This window comes from Diprion similis, chromosome 11 (assembly GCF_021155765.1).
Source record: "Diprion similis isolate iyDipSimi1 chromosome 11, iyDipSimi1.1, whole genome shotgun sequence".
NCBI lineage: Eukaryota > Metazoa > Arthropoda > Insecta > Hymenoptera > Diprionidae > Diprion > Diprion similis.
In genome coordinates, this window is record NC_060115.1 from 12041491 (window position 1) to 12053994 (window position 12504).

General features: G+C 36.6%; 1 protein-coding gene across 1 annotated transcript in view; it reads right to left on the reverse strand.

Moving 5' to 3' along the window:
• Positions 1-12504, reverse strand: part of LOC124412553 — a 52818-nt gene that overhangs the window by 17442 nt on the left and 22872 nt on the right. Inside the window, exons 3-6 of the mRNA XM_046892529.1 lie at positions 3768-3990; positions 2088-2196; positions 1856-1880; positions 716-881 (exon numbers count right to left, since the gene is read on the reverse strand). Of these exons, the coding sequence (XP_046748485.1) occupies positions 716-881; positions 1856-1880; positions 2088-2196; positions 3768-3990 (523 nt within the window). The remainder of the gene's footprint in view (positions 1-715; positions 882-1855; positions 1881-2087; positions 2197-3767; positions 3991-12504) is intronic.

Genomic DNA, 12504 nt, shown 5'->3' on the forward strand with positions numbered 1-12504 from the left:
ATTATTATCGCTATCAGGGATAAATCTATTTGAGGATGCACTAAACGAACGATTTTTTTTTTACAATCTGCTCATGTCTAAAATTTTCCGATAAATCTAACACGTCTCGCAAAGCTGTCGATTTTTATATGCAAAAATGTTAGCGTTTAAAATTTTCATAAATCTAATATGTGAAAATTGTAATTCTCCCGAAAACAATGAATAATTACATAGTAATTACTTTGTAATTATTAATTGTTTTGAACGTAACTACCATTTTTCTTTTGTAATTATTAATCATTTTTAGGATAATTACGATTTTCTTTATATAATTAGTAATTGAAAATGGATAATTAACCATTTTTGCAACCCTAACAGTATTAAATTTCCGACAAAATGGCCCAAGGAAATTTTTTTACAATACACAGTTTTAAATTAATTAACGGTTTTCTTTAAAAAATTTCAAATGAATGCGTTTTTCTCTATAAAATTCGACTACTTGTCGTGGCGTTTAGAGTAATCGGAAAATATTTTGGATTTAGCCTGTTTTTTTTTGTATACAATACGATTACTTTTTGGGGGTGAGTGCGAAGGAACTACCTTATCATACATGCAATAATTAATAAACTTTTATTCCGCTTAGCTGTGAACCGCGTCACGATGACTTTAATGCTTGTATAATCGGTACTTCTTATACTCACGATTAGCAATTTTACTACTTTGCACTTGACATTACCTGGACCGTTAGGCCGGGGTTGGGTCCTCTGCAAACACCACAGCCGAGGCGGCCCTTGGATCCCACTAGGACTCGTACTCGAATCTCTGTGCTCAGTGGAAGGATAGTTGAACCGTTTTCGCATTGCTGCTGTACCATGTGCCACGTGACTGGATCATTCGGATTGCTGCGTTCAAGAGTTTTTAAACTTGTTTTATGATCAAGAAGAAATATAATGGTGCGAAAATGGAATTTTATGACACGTGTGAAGTAATGTGAAAGATACCTAGCGTAACAAAATTTGTCAGAAGAGTTTGGCAAATTAATCGTTCTTTAAGAATATTTTTTTTTCAACAAGAAATTTTTAGAATCTGCAATATCTCGGATAATTTTTGGCTGTAATTCAGTTTCGAATTTCGAAAGACTTCTGTTTAACTTCCTGTAGAGTGATTGTAATTCTAATCTATAATCGTGTCGAGTAACAGACATCGAAAAAATTTACCTCGAATAAAAATTAGTCAACTAACGTTTTTTAAATTTTATCAAAGAATTGTGTTTCCTTAATTTGAGAGCAAACGAAATACAATTAATCACGATTAAAAGGAAAGGCAATATGCGAGACGAATTTTGAAAAAAATGTGTGTGTTTGAAGAAAAATTAACACAGATTAAGATTGTGAAAACTTTGGGAATGAATTTTGACTACGTAATCGCTTTCCTCTTCCGTTTGAATAAAAATATTGCATCTCCGGTATGACAAGACAATTTAAAAATTCATTGTCACAAAGTCATTGGTAGCTACATCGATGAAAAAATTCTCAACCGTTCTTCAGTCTTTCAAGATCTTTTTTTTCCTGAACTTTGCGTTTCACAGAAATTACACAAAACCATTTCACTCACTTGACATCAGTGAAAATGTTGAAATAATGATGTTTAAAAAATAAAAAATCCTTTATCAATTTCGATGAAACATTCTGTGGTCAAATTATCTCATTGTTACTCAAAAACAATCCAAAATGTTCGAATAACATCTGATAATCTCGTTATCTGAGAAAGTATTCACATCTTACAAATTTGAGAAAAGTATTTTATAAAGTTTGATGAAATAGTAAGTAAGTCTCAAATTTTTCGTAGTACGGTTCTAACGTTGAAAATTACTCACTCTTTAACTGGTATCATCCCAACGCCTGTAAAATATAGAAATAACAAAAATGAGGGTTAGAAAATGGAATAGAATTACGTACGATGTAATATCCATTGTCAAGATATAAGTATAGTAACTCTTTATTATATACGTATATACGTACACGACGCGAATGATTACATCTTTGATAACGATGATTTTCTGCCGCGAATAATAATAAACTTTCAGACGTGATAGATTATATACTCACTTCTAATTTTCAGTACGAGAACCTGCTGTGTTCGGGCCAGAAGCGCGACCTCCTGATGGACAGCATCTTCCACCGGGTATCCGTTCACTCTTATTATCTGGTCACCAACCTGAGAACAAACCCGGTTCCACTAAGCAATTATAAGTAGATAGATGCGCGTCATCCTTTAAAAGCAAACTCGTATACGTAACGCCGAAAGGCGACTTCCGGCTGGCTGAACTCTAGCCACTTATAGAGAACAGTAATCTTCCTCCGGAGCGCAACATTCTCACTAAAATCATAGCTCCTGTGCTCGTTTATTGCATTGGAGGGAAAAGGATAGAAGAAAAAGTCGTCATTAAGCTTACCTCAAGGCCAAGATTTAAAAATTGGTCATAACGTCGATTATGAAAATTCAAGCTTTCCGAAACTTTAAAAAAGTGATTACAACATGGCTGCTTCGGTATTTTAAACATTGTTCAAACTTTACTGCGCAGTACACATTACCTCTATGGGTAATCAGTGGAAAATTGCGACCTTCTTAGAAGTTTGACGTACCGAAGGTCTCTAGTTCCAAGCAATCTAAATTAGACCCAATATTTCGACAAGCGGTAAACCAAGAAGGCTTAAACTTACAGGGTATTTGGTTACCACCATCATTTTTACCGTGGATTGAAGATTTCAAGATTCGACATCCCGTTTTCGATGTGTACGTAAAAACTTGAAAATTTGGAACTCTTGTACGAAAATTTTTTCCCCGTTACGTCGATCTGACTTAAAGATTCGTATCTTCGCAAGTATAATTAGGGATGGACAGAAGTTTCCTTGGAGCACAGCTCAGACCACCAAGATTTATATAAATTACGATAAAAAATACAAAAAAGTTGAGTGTCAATTATACAAAAATTTCACTTCAATAGCCTAAGGAAAATTTTGTGATAATTCGTGATCAGCAATGTGCAAATCGATTTGTACTTCCAGTAATTAATATTTTACAATTTCAAACAGTATATATGTATCTTACTTGAATAATGAGTTTGAAAAATTGATTGTTTAAAAGAATTGAAATATTTTTATTAAATTATCAAGCAAAGAAAAATAAAAGCAACCTTGAAGAGGCTGGTTCACCAGGAATCAATCATTTTAAAAATAGCTGACCAACAGGAAGTACTGGAATTAGGTTCTACCGAAAGCTTGGTATCAAAGCGATTAAAATCGTTTCAAAATAACGAAAAATGTAGTGTATTCGTTCGATTTTCCTCAACAATGTGAAATCTGAGTGCTTTTATCACGTTTATCGTATTTAAAATCATAAATTGTTGACCATGATCAACAATTGGCAACATTGAATTGACTACGAAAAGAAATAAAATCTGTTTGAGTAGATTTGTAGAAAATTGTCTTTATCTGAATAAAATGGGCCATACTTGAAGTAAAATCTAACGAATCTGTCACATCGTCGAACATCTTGAAGCAATTCGAAATAAAGTATTATCAACTGAGGTCTTCTTCATAATTCCATTATTTTCTGTTTTTCAGTATTTTCAAAGACATTCTTCGTAGCTTACGAATATAATAGTTCAACAAGACTTGATGCAAAATTAATCCAAATTATTGATCTTCGGCCATCCAACCTCCTTAAAGAAATCTCTGAAGTCTAATCACGAGCTTCGCTTTAAGGGATTCGAATCATTTTCTTACCCTGAGGCCATTCCTGTGCGCTTCGCCGCCAGGCTGGACTTCGCTGACGTAAAATCCTGCGGCATGTTCCCGGCCACCACGTAGGGAAAATCCAAAACCTGAAGAACCGCGTTTTCTGAGACGAACGCTCCTCGTAACGCCAACCACTGCGACTCGCCCTCCGGAACCTGTTCCAGTTCCGGTTCCGCTGCTGGAAGTGCTAGCCGAGCCGCCGCTGCTGCCCCTGTGGTATGAATGATGGAAATTGATATTATCAGGTCAGATTTACATACACGTGCATGAGTTGTCTATACACGAAAAGGCGGCCGACGATATTTTCAATCTGCATTTTTTTTTTTTTTTTTTTCTCGGACACAAAGTAGTTTCGGATATACGCGGAGCCTCGTTATTTACACATTTATTATACCCTAAGACCGATGTATTGTCTGTTTCATACGTGAATCTATAGTCGTATTCCATTCATTACACGAAAACTAAGATCTCTCGTAAATCGGGCTCGCCTAATACGTAAATTTTGGCCTTAATTAGGTTTAGAAAATGATCAACGATCTCTCCGTCAAATTTAATAACGGATGTTTTTTGGCCAGGCATATTCTGTCAGCAGAGAAGCATAAAACACATACCATAAAGTGCGTCTGCATATATTATAATCTACATATGTGTGTGTGTGTGTGTGTGTGTGTGTGTAATACAGACTTGTAAAATGCAAATGCTGGAAATAAAGTTGAATTATTGATTCCGGAAACGTTCTATTCGCACAGGAGAAGCTTATCACATACAATCTCGATCTCGTGGGATCGAAGTTGAGTTATCAAGCACTTGAGAGAGAGATCATATATTTCGTTCAATCTATTGTTTACTGTTCTGTTTAACGTTCGAATAATACACAAAGAAAAATCAGCTTTATCGAATGATACGTGGTTAATAAAATTTGACCGCAATGGACATTTCCTAAAAAATGTTAATCCAGTTGACATTGGCTGCATGTTTTTCAAACGTGCATAATGTTTCATCACTTATCAACGTTTCAAAATTTCTTCGTGACAAACTCTACAATGACCAAAGACTTGATTGAATAGAACGAAACTACCAATTTGAATTTCAGTTGAATATATTCCATGTAAAAATTTCAATTTTATATTAAAACAGCACCGAGTTAATAATCACGACGAATACGTAGTCAATTGTACCGTTTATAACGTTATTTTTTCTGAAAGTGTGACGTAATGATCGTAACCATTAAAGAGACTGCTTCAGCGAAAATCGATACTTAATTATAATCTTATTACGAGATAGTCGAACATTGTACATCGTAAATATTTACGAATCTAGTAAATTGGTTTGATTCCCTCTAAGATTGCTTCGTTTATTCGTCAAGTTGACTTGAGGAAAAGTCTTCTGAATAAAATGTCCTATAACAGAATGAAATCGAACGAATATACTCGGTTTTTAACAATTTTCAAACGTTTTACATTTTCGTATCTTCCGAAAAAAGACAGTTTCCGTATGCCTTAAAAATATAATAATTTGATAAAAACTCAATGTACGGCTATATCGTAATGAACTGAACAAAAAGTGTCAGTGTTTTTGGCCTACCAGCCTTCCCAAGCCTTGCGAAGCCGCGATAAACGGACTGCTCAGCTGCACACGCAGCTTTAAGGCTACAGTTCGGTACGATGATAAAGCAGATTCTTGAATTACCGACGCCGGACGCTCGGGCAGTCGGCGGATCGTATCGTCGTACCGCGAACTCGAAACGAGAGAGTATCAAACCTACGCACACTTTCGCTTAATGTTAGCTTTTAAACACGCAGAAAGAGAGATAGGTATGTACATACATGCATTATACACGTCAGTCGGATACGCGCCCAACTTCACCCGGTTTCTGCCTGGCGGAAATTATGTGCCCTCCTCCTGCTGCACAGCTCGTGGCGACAAGGAATTTCCAACCGGTCAAATTGAAAGAGAATCTACATGAAGCCAATATATATATACACACGCGCGTACATAACTATTTACGAGATTCTCTCACGATGAAATTTACGACCGAATCGCTATCATCGTAATCGCGAAAAATCGGGGTGCTAATTAAAATAGTTTCTGCATCTCACCCGCGTCGCCTGCAATTTGGCCGAGTTTGTAATGGCGGGAAAACTGTCGAAGGCGAATGAAAAACCTTTGAAATGAATCAACCGCCTTGCGCAATAAACTATTTACGTTTAACGACGACGCGATTATTGTGCACTATGTTGTTCTTTGTAATATTTTTATTGTTGTACGCACTCAACACCGCGTTGTCTGATAGTTTCTCAGGAAATATATCCACCATTTCTTATCATCTGATTTATGTCAATGAGCTAATGAGTTGTTACAATAATTTTTGCTCCATCTTGTATTTTTAATCCTTCGGAAATTCAGGACTCAATGAGATTTATATTTCGTCCATCCTGCGACACAACTATTTGGTTATTCAGGTTTAACAAAAATTGGTAATTGAAATTGATTAATCTCCAACACTACATGTTTATAATTTGCCAATAAAAATTTTCTTTACCATTAACCGAACCGAAAAGAAAAAAAAACACCTCAGATACTGTTCCGCGTCAAGAATCGTGAGTATTTGAATTGAATTAGTTCCTCGATTAATTTGGGAAGGCAATTTGAATATATTCATATATCTAGATTTCTAAGGAAAAAATATATTCATTCAATAAATATACATCGAAATTAGTTAGATTTAAATAATTGAGATTACTGTATAAGTGCAAATATTCAAATATTGAAAAATGTCACAAATGCTTTTAAATTGTGTCTCTAAAATTCAGACTAATGGTCCAAAATCTGTTTTCCACTGATCTTCCAAACGAGTCAGTGCAGTCAACTCAGAATTTTTTAATATTAATCTTTCGATTATACACAAATGGTGATATGCAGCAAAGGTTTCTCATTCTGTCTGCAGCGTCTCTAGAAATGGTCACAGGCTCTCCTCAATAGAAATAAAACGTGAAATAGTCGACTAACAGATGGCGCATGACTCGTATTCAGTTTCACTTTGCACGTCGCAGTGTCAGGACGAAGAATCGATTTCTGTGCAAATTGTCACCAGTACGTAACTTCCAGCTATCTTTGCATCGTTTCCTTCACAAAAAATCACTGCAGAAAAAAATCAAGCTCCCATGTAATGGCTGTTAGAAAAAGTAAAAAAAAAAAAGGCATCATAGAAAATTGATGGGATTGAAGTTAGTAGTGTTACTTTAACGAATCCCATCGTATTTCCTTTTGAAAGGGGAGGTAGGTTCATAGAAATTTGGATCTCATGGCAATTAGACTTTAGTTTCTTACATGCCTGAAGGAAGTGAACTTATTGTGTTGTTCGATCTACTAGCTACCTTTTCAAAACAATAAATCCGCCAACCAATAAGACCAAAATCGTCATGAAATACAAAAAAATTGTACAGACAGTATTGAGACAGGTCAACCTAATTTTTGACCCACAAAAATCGTTGAACAGATATAACTTTTTATTTTTGAATGAAAAGTGTTCAAAAAATTTTCGAAATGTCCGTTTTTCCCATTATCACAGTACAGAATAGTCCGTTTATAAAGAAAATTTAAGTTTTATGATGTGATTTGCTGAGTCCTATTTCATTCGACACTTCAAACTATTATAAACATATATGTGAAATTATTTTAACCAAGTACTGCTTGACAGATGGACGGTAATTGGGAAGTAACATATATGGGCACGCATGAAACGTGTACACACCACGAGTGAATTTTGTATGCCTAAAATTCGGTTCTTACAGCTTTTAGTCTGAGGTGTAATGATGATTAAACAATTCTTGCTATCATTTAGATGGACGTGAAATAGTGCTTGATAATTAATATGTACTGAAAATGATCTTGCAGCTAAAACAGAATTTGAAGTGTATCAACGGCAGCCATATTTGTTTTCTAACTTTTGAAGTTGACAGTCAAGTGTCTCAGTGTCAGAAAAAAATAGTTCGTTCTATCGACTGGGTTTACGGATGATTTCATTCACGAGATTACGGATCAATTTCTAGATTATAATTAACAAAAAATGTACCTGTCAAATGATGAAAATTCTGCATACAAATTTTTTCTGCAAATACGAATAGTAAATTAATGGTAGAGGCTATTCGATGCGATCATAATTTATTTACACGCGTAAGCCATTAGCTTCAGATTCTCAGTTGATTATTGATCAATGCACTTTCCTTTGTTGTTATACCTATACTGTACATAAGATATAGAAGGTAGTATTTTACAGGTAGTTGAACTTAACAAAAAATAATCAGAGACGATGAGTCATACTTTGTGAAATTTATGAAGAATTCCATAAGGAATAATCACTCTTATTAAAAATATTCGATTTTATATGTATAAGCAGTATAAGTATCTTACTTATACACTGTACATGTATTTTGTTTATATAGTTTATAAGATCATCTGCAAGCCTATCAGTTCCGATTTGTAAGTATTCTCTCCCATTGCCATCTGCAACTAAAGGGTGCCAATGGAACCGAGGACTCGATTTTTCAAATCTATCTATACTGGTTGACTGATCGCACGTTCAGGAATTGATATAATATAATTTATATAATAACACGTGTGTGTACATAACGAAAGGCAGAATGACAAGGCGCTTAGTAATATAGCTTTCACCTGTTGTACAGTAGTTTAAAAATACCTATGTGGAACGTAATTTGACCGGAAGTTGAGGCAGATGAATCGAATGATACCCTTTTTATTTTCAATCCTGTAATAAACTTGCTCTTTCAACACGTCCGCACCGATTTAGCTGATGGACATATTTTCATTTTTAAAGGCAAAAAATAATTAATAAAGGATTTACGAGGGTTTTAAAACAGTCTGTGTCCTGCTGCATAATTAAAATTTACTGATTGAAGAGTTTACGGCATGTTTTCCAAGTTTGCGTAGAAGATAGAAGAGTTTTATCATTTCATTTAACCTTGCTGTGACGTCATAACGATGCAGCAAACCGAAGGCCGTTGGAAAGCATGACGGCGACGTATGGATAATTATAAATTTCACAGTAGAAAATGACAGAATTATACATGTATCAGTGTATTGTGAAACTTTTTATACACTACAAAATATTTTATGCTTTACAAATTATTCGAGACATTCAGTCCGACATTCACGATCAGATTTGTGCAACAACACAGTTTCAGAAATTTATTTTCTGTATCTACCCGAGAAATTTCAACGGCAACCACGTGCGAAAGATTGCGCACAGAGACAATTATTCCTTCAAAATCGTCACAATGCAACTTTCTCCTGCTACTAATCGATGATGACAGTGAACTCGCTTGGTAAAGCGGAAATCATTAGGTACATACATCGACAGATTTAATCATGCATAGATGAGTAGAGGCAATACGAGACGACGTACAAAACGTCGATGGGAAAAAGCGTTTGTTCAGTTTCAACGAATTGTTATACCTCGCGCGGTACAAGCGAATAACAAAGTAAAACATAAGTGCAGGTACTTTGCGAAATCATGTGCCGGCATAACATGCTTGTTATTTTGAATGATGACTTAGCATACAAGTACTCTGTAGTATTTGTGTTGAGTGTACGTTCGAGTGTGCACACGTAGAGTTTACAATAAATTTAAGCACTCGAGGTTCGGGCGCACAAATTGTCAGCGTGAAATGCGAGGTGATCGTTTTTGCTGTTTACAGTTTATTGCTACGAGTGAAATCTCATCGCACTTGCACGGACGCTAAGCATCTTGGGTTATGGTCGCGGAGCCTGCAGAATCATTCTCCAGTAGATCTTGATGCAGAGATGGAAAGTCGGAGGGAGTTGGCATTCCGCACTGTAGACTATGCACGAATTATTGCACCGGCCGCGATACTTCGCGCCTCGGTTTTATCTATTTCTACTTTTCCATGACTGCTGCCATGACTCGCGGGAATATGAAACGGTGTAGGAAATGAAAGCGAAGCTGCATCACACCATTCCACGTAGAATTAAACAAACACAAATATACTCTGGCTGTACGTATACAATTGACCGAATTTACGACGACGTTGGCTTCCTTGGTGCTTATTTTATACAACGCGAGCATGATTTACGCGTTTTTCCATGCGGGTTTTCCGTGCACAAAGTGAGTCTGCGAACGCGCATGCGCGGAGTATTGAAAAGACTACTTTTAAGTCTACTAGGAGTTAGTGGTGTTTTCTGTACTGCGCGCATGCGCTGACGCGAACAAATCTGACATTACGTGACCATAACCTCAATTTCGTGCGTCGTGAAAAAGCGCGTAATATATAATTTTCGTTATATAAAGAATCGTGCGCAGCAAGGAGGCGACGGTCTTTTCGTCTGGCGTAGTTGCAATATTCGTTTTCGGACTGACGCTCAGCCCGAAAAGACCGAATTTGCCTCCTCGTTACACAATATACTATTTTACGGCATGGGCATTGAAAAGTCCACTTTTTGTGGCAGTTTTCGTTCCATAAAGTGACGCTTTATACGGCAGCGAACAAACTTGCGGAATAAAGTCTTTATTCCGCAGTTTTGATGCGCAGTTCCAAGTGCGCATCCCAAACTGCCGAATAAAGTAGCTTCGTCGAACAGATCGCAACATAACCTCACTCTTCGTTTTACTTTTCAATGCCCATACCGTAAAAAAATTTGTATGTGGCATGCCCGTAAACCGTTTTTTGGCTCGGATAATTTCAGAACTCGCTTCCGGCTCGCTTCCGGCTCGCCTTCAGCTCGTCCTGAAATCTTTATCCTTGCCAAAAAAACAGGCGGTTTACGGGCCTGCCACATAAATAGCTATTCCTGCGGCCCGCACTACCGGTGAAAGAGAGATTCACTTTAATTTTCGCCAATTACAATGACTGCTGCGGAACTCATGCCGAGTCATTGACTTTGGATTTTTTTGGTCACCCGATTCGATACAGTCGAATCTCAGCCACTTTTTATACCTGTGTTACAAAAACTGAGCGGTGCATTAATCACTTTCCGAAAAATGATCGGGTCGTTGTCCCCGGACTATCATCGCTCTTTCCGACATGCCTAATTTGCAATGGGATACCGCATTGACGATTCAATTCACTCACTCTAAGATCCCAAATGCCTTCAATTAGTATACGTACTCGTTTCTTTCGCGTGAGAGAGAAAACAAATACCAACTTTGCCGACATGGTAAATTTCCCTTTTTTCTTAAAGGAACATCGACGATGTCACACTGACTCATATTACCCGTTTCCGAGTCCAATTAACGTTCGCGAGCTTGTTACATCTCCTTGCTTTTCCAGATTCTCGACTTTCAAAATCGTCAACGCGTGAACTTTTCACTCTTACAATATCGTTTCGAAGCACTGTCCATTGAAATTATGATTTGTCTTTATAAGACAAAACCAAGTGTGTATTTAATTTCAATTCGTGAGCATCTGAGCACTTTCGGATTATCAGGTCACAGATAATTTTCAAAAATTTAAATCACTTTCAAAATATTTGGCCCCTGTAATGAAAAGGCTCGAATTACACGTACGGTTGAAACGAAACTGAGAAAGGGTGAAACAAATAAGCATTAACAACCCAAGGAATAAAAGAACGAAAACTTTGCCCAACTCAAAACTTTTGCAAATAAATTCTATAAATTGGATGGAAACTCGCGGCCTCTAGAGCAAGATTTGATTCCGATACGCCTGGCTGACACCGGCTTTGAGATCAGACTCTTCAGATCTGTAGCCTTGCTCTATAGATCTTTTCGTCACGCGTGGTCGGTTCGATTCATGCTCGTGCGACGTTCTTCGCTTCAGTCTTTCCAGTAACCTGAAGCAACGATGCCGCGTGCGAATTGTCAAATAATAGATTCTATATTCTGGAATATTATAGAATGTGTTCTCGAGTTGAAATGTACTCGTCACTCTGCATTCGCGTTTACGATTTAGAGATGTAAAATGACTCAAAGTGCTGCAAGGCGAATGACTTGAAAGAAGTTGAACTTGATTTTTTTATTCATACTTTATGCGTTACACAGGTTTTATCATTTGTACGCAAATAATGCAACTTCGAACCTTTGCCTACTTCTTATCCAACGTATAATCGTTATTTCTCCACTAGTGATTTATTGCCTCATTTTCAACCAAAAAACCTGCAGCATAAATCGATTTTCAGCTCATCAGAAAACGTGGAATCGAGGGAGCAAATTACTTCGGAGAATTGCATTGTCACTGTCGTTGCAAATTAAACTCCGACTTTTTCTACATACATATAGCTATAATAACTAAACTTGTAATTATTTGCCGCGGAACGAACTTATGGCATGACGTGGGCGCTAGGAATTATAATACCGATGTAACGCTTTCCCACGAAAGCATTTCCGAGTGGATCGGGAATTACGTAAAACTCATTGACATTCATTCCTGCAAAATTGCTGTAGCATCTTTCAAAGAGCAAATCTTCATTGCGATCTTGACGATTTTTCTATGCTAATTCTCACCGTGAACTTCGGTTTAATGTGTCTTTGAACTTGAAATTCAACTCACAATTATAACAAGAAACGTATAATTGGCCTTATTTTCATCCTCGTGCAATGAGTTTTTTTTTTTTTTTTCATTGCAACTGATATAAAACTCACACGAGCCGACTTAAAGAGCTTTTTTTTCTACCAATTGAAACCAAATTCTCCATTTTTAGAAAGACTTTTTTTATCATATTTCGGGATAAA